At 40.2% G+C, this 16,911-nt stretch overlaps 1 protein-coding gene across 1 annotated transcript in view; it reads left to right on the forward strand.

The window, feature by feature from the left end:
- The first annotated feature begins 3,310 nt into the window (after window positions 1-3,310).
- The window catches only part of LOC127651910 (circularly permutated Ras protein 1-like), a 29,564-nt gene continuing 15,963 nt past the window's right edge, over window positions 3,311-16,911 (forward strand). The window contains exons 1-7 of the mRNA XM_052137969.1: window positions 3,311-3,513; window positions 4,086-4,169; window positions 7,027-7,119; window positions 10,457-10,549; window positions 10,746-10,832; window positions 11,247-11,344; window positions 14,669-14,869. Of these exons, the coding sequence (XP_051993929.1) occupies window positions 4,088-4,169; window positions 7,027-7,119; window positions 10,457-10,549; window positions 10,746-10,832; window positions 11,247-11,344; window positions 14,669-14,869 (654 nt within the window). The 5' untranslated portion in view covers window positions 3,311-3,513; window positions 4,086-4,087. The remainder of the gene's footprint in view (window positions 3,514-4,085; window positions 4,170-7,026; window positions 7,120-10,456; window positions 10,550-10,745; window positions 10,833-11,246; window positions 11,345-14,668; window positions 14,870-16,911) is intronic.

Genomic DNA, 16,911 nt, shown 5'->3' on the forward strand with positions numbered 1-16,911 from the left:
GCAGGATAAAGAGCTCCAGCAACGATTTGTAAGTGTGCCGATTTCGTTTATAACGGTATAGGGTAATCTAAAAAGTAAAATTAAGATCGTACACTGCATATTCTACAGTCTGAATCCACAGCCTGTCACATTTTAAATTTATGAGAAGCTGCAGAGAAATGTAATTTGTAACATGTTTTTTTTTGTATTTTCAGCTTCGGTTTTTGGCAATCAAATGTGGGAGGGACCTACAGACAACCGTGTGGCGAATGCTTCAGAGTATCTTCTCTAATCACCTTTCCATCAATACAACCTGAACTGGTGTAGGGGATAAAGCATGTTTTAGAGACATGTTCCTGAAGACCATTGTTCAAAGTAAGTTGGATATTTTTTTTTTATATTTAAGTAGATGTGTATGACCTTATGCCATTCAAATGGAATGACAGATCTTTATTTTCTACAGGAGCCATCCGGAAGAACCCGGCAACACAGGATGCCACTGATGAGGCGATCCAGGTTAACGTTACCTGAAAGGAGCATCTGAACATGAAGGTGGAAAAAGGCGCCGCACAGCTGAGAGGGACCCACAGCCGACCCCTTAAACCTAGGCTGACTACTGACACCAAAGCATCACTGACAACTGGAACCCTTTCTTTATCCTGCAGTCAGTAACATCAAGACCCCTAAAAAAGCCTGCTAAAAGTGTCAGACTACACTCACCCAATCCACACTGTTCACTGTGGAAATTGCTCTTTTTTTTTTTTTTCTCGTGACCCTGCTTTGAGGGCAGCTCCTTGAATGAATATGGGATGGTTTGTCCTTTTATACAGGCGCACGAGGAATCGCTGAAAATATGCCAATTTGCACTGCCTCATTCTGGAGGTCGGGAAAAACCGGTGATTCTTAGCCCACTACGCCACACAGTCCCCAACCTCTCCAGACATTCTGATTGGCTGTGTTCTCTACAGCCAGATTTTCTGCTGTTAATTATATTTATTCCCACTTGTTGTCATGTGTAAGTTGAATGTCAAAATGTATATTATACCTGTTATCCTTGCACATTCCTTGATACCAAAGATCTCAATTATTTCATATATAATTTGCTGCTTATTTCATTGTTACAGTGCTTAACTATTCTATTTTTAAATATAGCTTGTAAATCCTAGATTATACATCTAATACTTGATATTTGCACATTATCTGGTATCAAATATTCTACTTACCGTGACTTTAGTATTAGCTTATTTCATTCCGTCAGTGCTTAACAATTCTATTATAGTTTGTAAATCCTATTTCATACCTCTGATACTTGATATTGCACATTAACTAGTACCAAAAATTATACTTTCATTCCATCACAGTGCTTAACTGTTATTCTATTGTTAAATATAGCTTGTAAATCCTTGTGCCACAGGTCAGCATTGCAGTTATAATGGTATATTCTACTCCAGAGCTTTACTCTAAATTATTACCACTTAACCTATTGTTAGAAATGACTTGTAAATATGATGTTATACCTCAATTTATTTGGTATCCTGCACTTTCTTTGGTACCAAATATCCTCATTGCTTGTGTTTACTGGTAATTCTTTTCATCCCAGAGCTGACCTCTTTATATTATTAACAATTATTGTAAGTGTTACAATAGTGTTTTTTTTAAAAAAAAGAAATTGGAAACCTGCATGTTCTTTTGTGTGTGTGTGAGCGTGTATTTATCACTTTGTGGGGACCAAATGTCCCCATAAGGATAGTAAAACCGAAATTTTTGACCTTGTGGGGACATTTTGTCGGTCCCCATCAGGAAACAGCTTATAAATCATACTAAATTATGTTTTTGAAAATGTAAAATGCAGAAAGTTTTCTGTGAGGGTTAGGTTTAGGGGTTGGGTTAGGTTTAGGGATAGAATATAAAGTTTGTACAGTATAAAAGTCATTATGTCTATGGAAAGTCCCCATAAAACATGGAAACACAACATGTGTGTGTGTGTGTGTGTGTATATAGGCCTATATAATGTTTGTATTTTTCTGTTATTTATATTTCAGTGATCTGACATCTTGTTTCATTATATATATACAATAAGCGGCGGCAGATCGCTCGAAAAAAGCGTTTGCCTCCGACGGTCCGCCTTCGATATAACGGCGGCGGCTGGCCAGCGGACCGTCCGCGTATCGAAGGCGGTAGGAAGGCGGGCCGGCGGACCGCCGTCAAACGTGTTTGCGATATCGCCATTCTGCCGCTTCTACTGCCGCCGGCGCACCGCCAGCGGACCGCCGACTTATTGCTATCTGGGTAAGTGCTGTATTTAAGATGATGTGCCAAGTTAAACCTAGTTCGAAACTTTGAAAGCATGTCTCAAGATCCAGGCTTGGTCCAGCTGACTTTGAGTGCAAAAAATCGCTTCTGTGGAAGGTTCTATATTGCCTGTTCGTTGGAGCTTGATGGAGTGCTGACTGCCCCTACTGCATCAAGGTGGTACATCAAGCTTGAAATGCTCCGATAGTAGAGACATTTCTTATTATGGAATTTCAGTACAGTTCGGGGGCATGATTAATTGTTATTTTTTTAATGCACTATTTTTCATATAATTAATCACATGAAATTAACATGTTAAAATCGATAGCCCTACTTTTCTTTGGAATAACATGCACTAATGAATCATGCACGATAAGGCCTGGAAGGTAAATAGGGGTAAATTTAGATGTCATGTTGAGAAAATGGACATTCCTTATAAATAATTTTTCATAAATTGCCAATACTGGAAGAATAAAATCATGAATTAGTAAGATCAAGTATATGTAACTGAATTGTTTTTATGTATTACTCTAAAAACGACTTTTGTTGAGATATGTTCATTTTGAATGCAAGAGGAACATTATTAGAACCTTAAAAATATATATATATATTTTGTTACATGTTTAAACTTAATTTTAAGATAATAAATTAACTTTGTCTTTATAATCTGTGGCTACATCATTTTTAAAATGATATACGGTTAATATAATTATTGCAAACACTGCATGCTAACATTGCACATCAGTATTATCGTTACCCACATGCTCAAATGCATCCACACAAGAAACTTGACAATCCACATTGTGCCCTGGTTGATGTTTATCTTTTTGAAGTAAATGTGCTGAGCTTCTCTTTATAATAGAAAGAGTGTGACAATAGAGAATTGCAATGCTTTTAATGATTAAATGGTTAAGCTATAATACTATATCTATATAAAGGTCAGCCTGACATATGTGTCAAAGTCCATGTTAAATGAATGAGGACAAGAAAAACAAGGGAGTGTCTGACTTAAGAAGTCTTTACAAAATAAAGACACTTAACCACATTCAATCTGGACATCATGTTTCCTTTCACGCTTTCTGTTTTTTATTTTATTTTTTTCCTTTCGTGTAACCACAGTTTCCTCACTTCCTTTATCGCAGTTAAACATGCACAGTAGTTGTGTGAAGAGTAGTACCATAATGTTGTCGGGTTTCTAGCAAGCTGAATGGCAGACACATCACTTTGAGCTACTATCACCAGGTACATTCTTAAAAATATTATACTTTAAAATATTGGCTTTATATTTCTCATTATATTTTTAGTTTCACTTAATGCTTGGGTTATGTTGAAATCATATTTGTGGTTTCTACTAAATCTGCTAGAAAAGGAGAGAAGAGAAGTGAAAGGAGAAACACACTGATGGATGTTATTATAAAATAAAGCACATGCCAGTTTCCTTTCAGTGATTTAGTCAGAGCATTTTCTAGATTAGTTTGATTTACAAGGAAACTAAATAACTGAATAGGTTTATTCAGCTTATTCATAGTAGAACTGCCATCAACAAAGCTCACAAGATCAAAGTTAGTGAGAACCATTTCAGCAGGAAATGAAAGTCTTAGAAAAAAATTAACCCGAGTCCTGCCTAAATTACATAGAAACGCACAGTATTATCTGCTATAATCTATGTACAAAAGAAAACCAGGAAAGAGTTAATAGTTTTACGTAAAACTAGCTGAAGTCTGTAGCTATCACAATCTATTTTAATCTGACTTATAGAGAATAGAGCTTGGGCTGTTTTTATCATTACTTTCTCTTTTTCTTTCACTCAAAAGAGATGGAGTTTGCATGCAGTCATGTTGTGTGTAACTGGAGGGCTGAAAACTTAACAGAAGATGAAGCTAAAGTCTCAAATCAAGGTCAGTCACAAGCTGTAAATCTATGAATGAAAACGGAGACCACATGTAATATTACTTGGAATATTATGCTGACAAGAGATGTTAGACAAGAAGAAGAATTGAGAATTGTTGACAAACTGAAAATTATATGGAGACAGAGGCTTTGAGTTGTCACACAGGGAAGGCTGTCACGAGGACTGTATTTCGGTAATCATAAGGGTTTGAGTCAATAGTTCAATTACACAAAGAATTGTTTTCACCAACAGTGGTTTTGTGTGCTAGTTTCAAACAGTGTTGGATAGTCCTGGACTACATTTAATCTGGGTTAATGTAACCAGACTACAAAAATCAAGTACTTGTTATGAGAGTACAGTTTTAAATACACATAATAAAAAAAAAATTTTTTTTTTTGCCATCTCATCCCTTTTGATTGTTGGCTATACTTTTGCACAGAAGTAAGTGAAAGAACACTCCTTGGTCTCAGTATCATTAGGGTTAAAAGCCCATGCATACTTTCCTACGTAATCAAAGAATGAACGTGTGCGATGTAATTTAGAACAAAATCTGTGACAAAACAAATGTGTTTTTGAATTTCTTTTGTGGTTCGTAACATCTCACCAAGGCAAACCTTTAGGAAAACTTCTTACCGCCTGCCAAACACCTTCTGTCATTGGTTCATGTCAACAATGGTGGATGTGACCTGGAGCTTAGTCAACATGAACATGCTGCCGTAAAGTTATTGCTGGTGTAAATGTACCTACATCTTCCAAGACACTTCCAAGGCCATGTCATGCTTTTGTTGTTGTTGTTGTTTAATTAGTCTACAAAAGGATTCAAATCTACTTAAATACTATTACGTGCCCATTAATTCTGTTGTTTGATATGCTGCTTCATCATGTGCCACCTGGAACCGCAAAGTTTCACATATCATCAACCTTTTTCTGTACGGTATTCACTTTTGGTTATACACCCAACTTTGCAGTAGTATTGGTGTCATCATAAATTACAATAACAGAGTGTAACTGGAGCATATTATGGATGCGTATAGCGTGTTAGCACATTAGCACCACGAATGCAAAAGGTAAACATGATAAATCGCACATTATCTACTGAATATATATATATATATATATATATATATATATATATATATATATATATATATATATTACTTTAAATCATCATAGAGTGTTTAAAACAGCTTATTTTACTGATCTTGTGTGAATGCTGTTCTTAGAATGAGGCATGAAGTAATTGATAACGCATTTTATTGACAAACTCATTAAGGTTTTAGGCTACATGTTGTCTTGATCCTCATATTTAAATAATACCCTAAACGCCTTCCACAACGGTGTGGCCAGAGCCTGAATGTTTGCAAACAGTATGTAGTTGCTCATCTGTTTCCAACTTCTATTTACCGGTTGCAAGGGAGGGTAGAGTCACATGGGGTAACCTCCTCATGGTCACTATAATGTGGTTATACCACACCATGGTATCTCGATGGGATGCATGGTGAGTTGTGCATGGATGCTGTGGAGAATAGCATGAAGGCTCCACACGCACAATGTCTCCGCGGAAACGCGCTCAACAAGCCACGCGACAAGATGTGCAGATTGACGGTCTCAGATTTGGAGGCAACAGAGATTCGTCCACCGCCACCCAGATTGAGGCGAGTTACTACACCACCATGAGGATTTAGAGTGCATTAGGGATTGAGCATTCAAAATTGGGGAGAAAAAGAGAAAATCAAAACAAACAAAAAAAGAAGACAAAACAATCCGCCTGTCACCGAACAATAAAGTAGTTTGAATCTGAGTTAAGTTCACTGGTACTTCATGTGATTCCAGAGTGCACTGACTGCTTACACTGAAGATGGAGCTGTCTCATTCAATATTTGACCAAATACAGAAATAACTAGTATACCATTGTTTAATTAAAGATTTTAATAATAATAAAATAAAAACATGCTGTAAAAACACTTTATGTGTGGCAATTTGTATTGTTGATATTAGTGTAGGAAAATGTTCCTCTTTGCTCTGTTTTTTGTTTTTCATGTACTATGCATTGTACAATTCTCATAGATCTATATTAGCTCAAAAGTAATGCAGAAGTAATCAGATAATATTACATTATTATATTGGGGCAGTGGTGGCTCAGTGGTTGAGGCTCAGGGTTACTGACCAGAAGGTCGGGGGTTCAAGCCCCAGCACCACCAAGATGCCACTGTTGGGCCCTTGAGCAAGGCACTTAACTCCAGTTTGCTCCGGGGGGGTTGTCCCTGTAATAAGTGCACTGTAAGTCGCTTTGGATAAAAGCGTCTGCCAAATGCATAAATGTAAATGTAAATGTAAATTACATAAAAAGGGCCATTAATGATTGCTATTTTAATTGTGTCATTTGTAATCAGCACCAGATTACAAAGCAGAAGTAACATACCCAACACCATACCTTAGTACCAAGTACCTTATGGAAAAACTTAAATTAGGATAATTTAAATGTTAGATTTTAATTAAAAAGTTTAACTGTTTACAAGACACCAATTTTTTTCATACATGTTAGGTTGTCATGCATTTCACACGTACATTTTTATTAACTTTTAGATATTTGCTGCTGTTTCATACATTTTTTGTACAGCATAATCTATTTACTGTTAAAGGCCATTATATAGCCTATAATAACATATAAATGGCAGGTTTCCATTGTGATCATTTTGCCCACATAGTATGACAGCATACGCTGCTCTTGTGGTAATATTATATTACATGGCTTATACTATATCTGGAGTCCATTGTTTATTGTTAATATGGTTACGCCTCTGAACCTCTTATAACATTCGATTATTTCCAAATAACCAATCTGTAATCCTCATTCTTTATAGGTTCCACCTCAAGTCTGCCCTTTGGTCTGTCCAGAGCTCAGTCTGTCTCAGAGCATCCTTACGACAACCGCGTTACCATCGTTCAGAAACCAAGTGAGTTGATGAAGTTGTGTTTTTCACCTTTAAGCTCTACTTTATGAACATTGTTCCGGCCAATTGATGTGGCTTGTACATGTGAGCTTGCATAAAATGAGCCCATGCATGATGAATGTTTTTTATTATACCAACTTTTTTGTTATTGTTATTGATGCAGAACTACATAAATTACAGATTTGTTCCATTAAAAAGACTTGACAGTTAAAAGTTGAGTGAAACCATTCATCCAGTTTAAAAGTGCACAAGTGCTCTTACAAAGAAGTGTTTCTTTCTTTCTTTGAAAAAAATATTCACATCCTTTTGTGGGTGTGAAGAACTGGAAACGATGACGGAACATTGATGATTGGTTGATCATAGATCGGAAAAAACTACCTGCCACACACACACACACACACACACACACACACACACACACACACACACACACACACACACACACACACACACACACACACACACACACACACACACACATTTATATATTCATGTGATTATACTAAAGTGTGTGTATATATACAGTATATATTCACCAAATATATTTTTATTCACCAAAGTGGCATTTAACTGATCACAATGTATCAGTCAGGACATTAATAATGTGAAAATGTACTATTAAAATTGTATTAAAATATTCAGAACTTCTTAAACTACTTCAAAGAGTTCTCATCAAAAAATCCTCCATGTGCAGCAAAGACAGCTTTACAGATCCTTGACATTCTAGCTGTCAGTTTGTCCAGATACTCAGGTGACATTTCACCCCACACTTCCTGTAGCACTTGCCATAGATGTGGCAGTCTTGTTGTGCACTTGTTGGGGGTTCAGATCCAGAACATGCTTTTCCAATTATCTGTTTAATGTCTGTGTTTCTTTGCCTACTCTAACCTTTTTCTTTTTCTTTTTCTGTTTCAAAAGTAGCTTTTTCTTGTAATTGTTGGTGTTGAGCGGGTAGAATTCAATGAAGCTGTCAGCTGAGGTCATGTGAGGTGTCTATTTCTCAAACTAGAGACTCTGATGTATTATCGTCTTGTTTAGTTGTACATCTGGACCTTCCACATCTCTTTCTGTCCTTGTAAGAGCCAGTTGTCCTTTGTCTTTGAAGATGGTAGTGTACACCTTTGTATAAAATCTTCAGTTTTCTTGGCAATTTTTGATGATTGACTGAAGAGTTTCTAGAGAAAGCTGTTTCTTTTTTTTGCCATTTTTGAACTAATATTGTCAGAAATGCCAGTCTATTGCACACTGTGGCAACTCAAAAACAAACACAAAGACAATGTTAAGCTTCATTTAACGAACCAAATAGTTTTCAGCTGTGTTTGATATAATGGCAAGTGATTTTCTAGTTCCAAATTAGCAATTTAGCATGATCACTCAAGGATAAGGTGTTGGAGTGATGGCTGCTGAAATGGGGCCTTTCTAGATTTGATCAAAAATTTACAAAAAAGTTGTTTTTTACATCAGTAATGTCTTGACTATACTTTGTGACCAGTTTTATGCCACTTTGGTGAATTAAAGTACCAATTTCCTTCCGAAACAGCAAAATTTGTACATTATTCCAAACTTTTGGCAACCGTATATATTCAACCAATCAGCCACAAAATTAAAACCACCTGCCTATTATTGTGTATGTCCCCCTCGTGCCACCAGAACAGCACAAACCTGAACAAGAATAGCATTCTGTGCTGATATTGTTCTCACCACAATTGTACAGGGTGGTTATCTGAGTTACTGCAGACTTTGTCAGTTCTAACCAGTCTGGCCATTCACTGTTGATCTCATCAACAAGGTGTTTCCATCCACAGATCTGCCACTCACTGGATGTTTTTTGGTTTTGGCACCATTCTGAGTAAATTCTAGAGACTGTTGTGTGTGAAAATCCCAGGAGATCAACAGTTACAGAAATACTTGATCCAGCCCATCTGGCACCAACAATCATGTCAAAGTCCAAATGATTGAGATTACATTTTTCCCCCCCATTCTGATGGTTGATGTGAACATTAACTGCAGCTCCTGACCCGTATCTGACTGATTTTACGCACTGCACTGCTGCCACATGATTGGCTGATTAGATAATCACATGGATGATTGTTGGCGCCAGATGGGCTTTGTTTGAGTATTTCTGTAACTGCTAATCTCCTGGGATTTTCATGAACAACAGTCTCTAGGATTTACTCCGAATGGTACCAAAAACAGAAACATTCAGAGAGCAGCAGTTCTGTGGACAGAAATGCCTTGTTGATGAGAGAGGTCAACAGAGAATGGCCGGAATGGTCCAAACTGACAAAGTCTACAGTAACTCAGATAACCACTCTGTACTATTGTGGTGAAAAGAATATAATCTCTGGTGCATTTTTGGTTGCACTAGGGGGACCAACACAATATTAGGCAGGTGGATTTAATGTTGTGGCTAATCGGTGTATATATAATTGTGGAAGAGTGGAGGGTGGGGCCGGGTCATGATGCTGCACACCCAGCCCCTAATCAGGCTAATCATGCCTCCGAGAGGGATAAAGGCCGACAAGGACGGCAGTGCAAAAGAGAGAGAGATTTACGGACAGTTGTCCGACACCTGTGTGTGTGTGTGTGTGTGTGTGTGTGTGTGTGTGTGTGTGTGTGTGTGTTTGGTTAAATTTATAATTAAAATATTATTTATATCGTCAAGCCGGTTCTCACCTCCTCCATTCCCTTTAACCCCACTACAATAATAAATATATACAATTTTATATACTGCATATATGTATATATATTATATATGCACTTGAAAATGAATGAACCTCATTGCTTTAGATTATTTGCAATGCAACAGAATATCAAACCAAGTGGCATCAATTTTAAAGAAAGATAGTACAAGCACACATTGCACAAAAAGAACTTAGCCTAATTATATCTATTGTTTTCCAGTTTGATAAATAACAGAATATTTGGACACTTTCTGGTTGTCAAATAGAAGATACACCCATGAGTACTCCGGATTCCTTTGTGATTTTGTGGGGTACTAACCTCATACATCCAGTAAAAATCACTGTAGGACCTTCAAAAGCTCTAATCTAAACCCTACAGAGTCATATAGGATGCAACAGAAAAGAAAATGTCTGATTGTTGATGCTCTAGTTTCCATAAGCAGAAAGCTTTGGTGGCTTAAAACTGAGGAAAACTAACCACAGCACTTATATTGAAGCTTGTTGATTATATGCCCAAACAATGCCTAGAATTCCTGCAAAACATTTTAACTTTGACCTTTAACTGAAGCCACTGTCAATTGTCCAAACACTTTTTGGGGCCAATGTATATTTGATATATACTGTATAATTAGGTATATGTTTCCATTTTTTTACAGCTCCGTCACTGGTTCCACCTCCTGTACCACCCCGTAACATACAGCAGAAACACACACACTCTAGCTTTCACCCTCCACCTCTGCCACCAAGAGGTGAGAACATATTCACCCATCCTTACTTACAAATAGATTCCCACAAATTATTCCATAATGCATAAACTGAATCGTTATTACCACAAATAACCACAAATTACTTACATTTTTTGGTTTAATAAGTTCACTTATTAGGTTTTGCCTGCTAAATAACATGTTTTCTCTCTCTCTCTCTTTTTCTCTCTATTTCTCTCAGATCTGGATAACAATGGAGAGGCTCGACTTAAAGCTAATGTTAATGTAGTATCACTGAAAGTGGGAAGCCTTGTTGAGATTAGAAAAGGTGTGATAACAGTCTGCAGTCAACATAAAATGACATTTGTAACCTGTTTTACTTTTGCAATCTGTATTTATGAAATGGAATATTCAACAAATAAAATAGGGTGGGACTTAGTTTTATGCATCAGGAAATTATATGATTGTAAAAGGGGTTGTCATATACCAAAATGGGTTGAAAAATAAGAGGGATAGGTAATGTAAGCCAAAAAATCATTTCCGATGCAAAGCATGTTATTACATTTTGATTAAAGATTTCTCACTTTGGAATTTCATGCCCTGATGGTACGTACATAATACACCCAGGAAAATGCAATAAGAAAATAAAAAGGATACATTTTGATTCCATGTTTACTTTTAAATATTACAAGTCCTCAGCTATCTATTCTAACTTTGACCAGCTCACTCATTATTTCCTTAGCATCTGCTATACAGAGCAACCAGAAACCAGTACAGTGTGAGAAATGCAATGCAATCATGTCCTCTACAAGCAACCCAGAGACACAACAAAACACAATAGTGAGTTCCCTTTCTGTCTGTCGCTCATTCGATGTTGTGTTGATTCAACTGACACTAGGGGTCTTTCTTGAAGGCCTCGGTTACCTCTGAACTTGAGAAAAGACCAATGAGAAATTTGACTGAATTTGACTGAAAAGGCAGACTGAATTTGCATGTCCCTCCCCAGGACATACGGTATAAAGTAGGGAATCGTGCGTCTGTCCATTCAGATTTTTTTCTTCGGAGCTGAGCAGTTGTGCGATCAGCGAGCTGAGATCCCTTCCGTTCCATTCACCTCTGCAGACCTTTTGGTGTTGGATCTACGGCACGTATCAGCGGCTTTCTCCTTCTCTGCACACCAGTGCAGCCTTTGCCCCTGGGCACTTCAACAGCACTTCTGAAAGAGCTTCACAATTTTCACAAAAGAGTGTAATTTCTCTAAAAGAGCACACACAGCAGGCTTTGAATGTCCTTTTCTGGACATGTCTTTTTAAAGATTACCTTCCGCCTCTGTGTAGTTCCTGGATGCGGTCGATATCTCTCCGCTCCTGATGGTCATAGCCGCTGCCTCGTGTGTCTGTGCCACGATCACACTGAGGCGGCGTTTGTGGATGGTTCTTGTTCTCACTACGAGAACTTAACCATGGCAACGTTGCGGTCGCAGCTTTCCTTCCTGAAAAGAAACTCCAATCCAGCTGTCCCCCCCCGTCGCTACTTCTTCCCACGGGATTGAGGACGACCCGGCTGGTGATGGAGGCGATTTAGGGATGGCAGCGGGCTCGGTTTCGGCAGGTAAATCCCCACAAACCACCCGCCCCCAGGCACGCTAGTTGACTTCCGTCCGGGCTCGAGGTGAGAGCGGCTCACCCCACGGCCAGTCTGACTACTCCCTTGGACCCGCCGTGCTGAATAACGATTTTGCCGCTGCATCGGAGAGCATCCCGGCGTCTGACCTCTGTCCCCCAGGTGGATAGAGCGGTTGCCTGTAGGGCATCTACCTGCCTCCAAGGCCTTTAGGATGATGTCGTCACTGAACGCAAAAGCCTCCACCGACAGGCCGCCTCCACCCTGTATGCCATGGCCCTTCTGCAAGTCCACCAGGCCAAGGCACTTAAAGATCTGCACTTGGGTAGTCCTAAACCCGACGTGCTGCAGGAACTGCCCTCTGCGAACAACCTTGCCCTCCCGGCCACGAAGGTCACAGCGCGGGCACTAGGGCAGGCGATGGCCACCCTCGTGGTCCAGGAATGTCACCTGTGGCTGAAGCTGGTCGAGATGCGGGGGTCGACCTAGCCCGCTTTCTCAATGCCCTAGTCTCCTAGCTCCTATTCGGTGACACCGTCGACAACTTCGCCCAGCAGTTTTCCGCGGTGAAGAAACCGACAGAGGCCATCCCACCTGCACCGTCCCAGCGCGAGCCATACCCCCCTCCTCCTTGAAGGTTCATGTAGCCGCAATATCGGCTCACCACAATGCAGTGGAAGGTAAGTCCTTAGGGAAGCACAACCTGATCATAGGATCCCTCTCCTTGAAGACGGCCCTCCTGATCGCGCTCCCTTCCATCAAGAGGGTTGGGGACCTGCAAGCATTCTCTGTCAGCGACACTTGCCTGGAGTTCGGTCTGACAGATGCCAATGTCATCCTAAGACCTCGACCGGGCTACATGCCCAAGGTTCCTACGACCCCCTTCAGGGACCAGGCAGTGAACCTGCATGCGCTGCCCCGGGAGGAGGCAGACCCAGCCTTATCGTTATGCTTTACGTACCTGTGTGGACTGCAGCTTTAGATGTTCTGAGCAGCTTTTTGTCTGCTTTGGTAGACAGCAGAAAGGGAACGCTGTCTCCAAACAGAGGCTAGCCCACTGGGTCATCGAAGCCATCGCTTTGACCCAGGCCATGCCCGCCCCCTTGCGGGATCGAGCACACTCGACGAGAAGTGTGGCATCCTCTTGGGCACTGGCCAACGGCACCTCCCTAGCAGACATCTGCAGAGTGGCAGGCTGGGCAACACCCAATATCTTTACGAGATTTTACAATCTAAGGGTTGAGTCGGTTTCGTCCCATATTCTCTAAGGTCTGAGCACATAAAACTCGGTAATACGGAACGACTGACCGGGTGTTCCCCTTGCACTTAGCACCCTTCCCCTCCACTGAGGCAATCACGTGCGCTCTTTCTCCCAGGAGAGTCCACTAAACTTGCGCTCCCTGGATTTCTTCCTCCCTAGCCCTCTGATCCGCAAAGTCAGCGGAGGAATTCCCAGCCAGACCCACTACGGTTACTAACTATTCTGTACTGGAATAGGTGCTCCACAGGGTATGGCCATCACGGATTAATCCCCCTGTGTGTATTTTCCGTGGTATGGCCCCCCTCTTGGTGGACCCATGTCTCCCTTGGGCAGTTCCCTCTGCCCCAGGTCGCTGTGTTTGTAGTAACTCCTCCCTCGCTAGGTAGGATCTACCACCGCGCCACTTTCACATGTGGCCTGAAAACCCTTGTGACGCATTTGCCACATTTAATCTCCCACAGCCTGGGCAGGATGTGGTCCCCGCTGGGTCTTTTCCTCCTGAAAGTATAGGAGTTGGAAAAGAATGCCTTCCCTGATGCATGCTATAGTGATAAATGGCTCCAGCCGCTTTAACTTTATGCGAGAAACATCGAGAGAGAAAAGGCACAGCTGTCGCGGCCTGCTCCCATGCTTGGCACTTCATTTGTTCCCCCCCTCGGGGATGCCGGGAATCTAAAACATTTATGACACATTTATGGGGCATTGGGAAAGGGTACGTGCAGTCTGACGCAGCCCGCTGCTTTGGCACGCAACTGCCTGTCCGCACCTGCATTAGCAGTTCACGTACACGGTTCAGCGCATGGCATGATTGAATAGAGACCCCTAGTGTCACTTCAATCAACACAACGTCAGTGAGCGACAGAAGGGGAACTTCTAGGTTACTATTGTAACCCCCGTTCCCTGATGGAGAGAAAGAGACATTGTGTCCCCCCGGCCACGATGCTGTACTGAGCCACTGTAATGGCAGAACCTCAATCTCGGCTCCTCAGTGCAAAACCTGAACGGACAGACACACGATTCCATCCTTTTATACCCGTATGTCCGGGAACATGCAAATGATGTCTGCCAATCTATCATTTATCAAGTTCAGAGGTAACCGAGGCCTTCAAGAAAGACCCCTAGTGTCGCTTCAATCGATAACTTGCTATAGCTTCTAGGTTACTATTGTACAATAGTAACCTAGAAGTTATAGCAATAGTTGCAAAACCCAGTTTCACTGAAATTTGTGTTACACAAAATAAACAGTGTTCAAAATGCTCCCTGTCCCTTTTTTCTTCTAGATGTGGAGCTGTGAGTTTTGTGGTAAGGTGAATGTCTATTCCCTGTCTGCACTGAAGGGTGGCCGGTTTCCCTTGCGGCCTCCTCCAGGCAGGGATATACTGTACATGGAGGATGACGAGGATACAGATTATGAGAATCTAGATGACATGCTCATTGTCTTCTGCGTGGATATTTCCGGAAGTATGAGTGTCACATCTGAGGTGGTGATCAGTTTTCTGTTTTATCTACATCTTTTATTCCCAGAGCTCTCACTGGATCTCGTTCACCAATAATGCCACTAAGATTTTCTTACTTATCAGTGCAGAAAAGTTCTCATAAAAATAATTTGCTGTATACACAACATTCGATGTCGATGAATCTGGGTTATTTTAAATGGAGTGCATGTCTGCAGATATTAAAGGGCACCTATTATGGCATTTAAAATTGTTCCTAATATTGTTTTGGGAGTCCCCAACAACAGTTTTACATGCATGCAATGACAAAAAACACTTCTGTTGTCTTATAATATGCATTTATGTTTACCTGATTTACTCACCGACTCCCAAATGATTCGTTCAACGACTCATTTTTCCAAACCCCTCCTTTGCGTGACGCTAATCTGCGGTGATTGGTCAGATGACCCAGTCAGTTGTGATTGGTATACTCTGTGCAGAGACTGTCGGAAACGGAATGCCCATCACCGCTTTGTAGTAAAAAAATCAAAATCAGAGAAGGAATTTGAGTTGATTTATGTTAGCGATCATACTCTGTGCAGAGATTGTTGGAAACGGAACGCCCATCACCGCTTTGTAGTAAAACAATCAAAATCAGAGAAGGAATTTGAGTTGATTTATGTTAGCGATCATAGCCCAAAGTTCGGTGGTAAACACCCAATCAGTTATTGTTTGCGTTAGCCCAACGCATAAACATATTGGTAAAGCACTGCACTACTACAAGTTATTACTCTATTCTTTATGACAACTCCAATAACATCGACAAACATTTCACATATTTCAAAAAAATTGACATTGGAGACCTAGAAGCTGCACTGAGCGTAACTTACACAACACACACAAATATTATTTAGCATGCTAAAAAACACATAAAAGCAACAATTATTAATAATACTTACAGGTTGTGATTCGGAGGAGGAAGCTGATCCAAATAAACTTGGTACTGAACCTTCCTTCAGTATCAACCGGCTCGCGAATCCACACTTGAAAGCATTCATGTTCGTAAAGCAATCGTCATTAAAATGACGCGAACACAGCACAAGGTTCGGCTATACTTGTGTGGTATAGTTGTAAATAAAAACTCTAGCCACTGATTCTCCACATGCTCGTCCCTGGGCAGTGAAAAAAGGTCGCTTTTGATATGCACTTCAGAACACAGTGTCTTGTTGTCGACATGATGTTTTCAAGTTTTCCCTGGTGTCTGCGTGCGCAATGAGTGGGCGCGGACAATTTGATAATTTTTCGTCTTAACGTCACAACGAAAAGGAAAATGACTCGAGTCGACTCCTACTTTTGAGAGACAATAACTTTTTTTATGGTGAACTTTCATATATAAAACTTTGCAGGATGTTTTTGTTCACTTAAATCTATGTTACACACTACATGAAAGGTCATTTTCAAAATTCCATAATAGGTGCCCTTTAACTGGCATATTGCACACCCAAACCCCATTATAAACCATGTTTATTTAAAGACTTAGGTGCTATCTAAAGTGTGCCATTTTAAAAACAACTTTTATAAGGTCTAAACTACACATTGTAGTATTATAGTAATTGAGTTCTATTATAATTACTGACTTTCAATTAAGTTAATTATTTTTAAGTACTTCGGTTACACACAGAGCTGGAAATGGGTGTCGAACTGATTCCAGGAAATGAATTTAGAGGGAACAAAGTTCCGGTTCAAACTGTTTAATTTTTGGGGGGGAATGTAGAGGATTCTTTTATCCAACCAATAGCCTACAAAGCTAAGTGAAAATTAGTTCTTTACATAAATGTAGCAAGATCTTCTGCATCTGTGGTTGCGCATTGTTGACTATGGTAAGTGGCCAGAAAAACTGCATTATTCAGAATAATTTCAGAATGCATCTCTTTCCTCACAGCTTCTCAGACCGAGAAGTTACATCAGGTATCTTATGAGATGCACTGACATTTTAGCCGAAAATCTGGACAGACTCTGTTACTGTAACAGATTCAATAACAGACACTTTGGCATGGATAAAGCGGCATGTACATACAGTATGTGAAATT

The sequence above is a fragment of the Xyrauchen texanus genome, chromosome 1 (assembly GCF_025860055.1).
Source record: "Xyrauchen texanus isolate HMW12.3.18 chromosome 1, RBS_HiC_50CHRs, whole genome shotgun sequence".
In the NCBI taxonomy this organism is placed as follows: Eukaryota; Metazoa; Chordata; class Actinopteri; order Cypriniformes; family Catostomidae; genus Xyrauchen; species Xyrauchen texanus.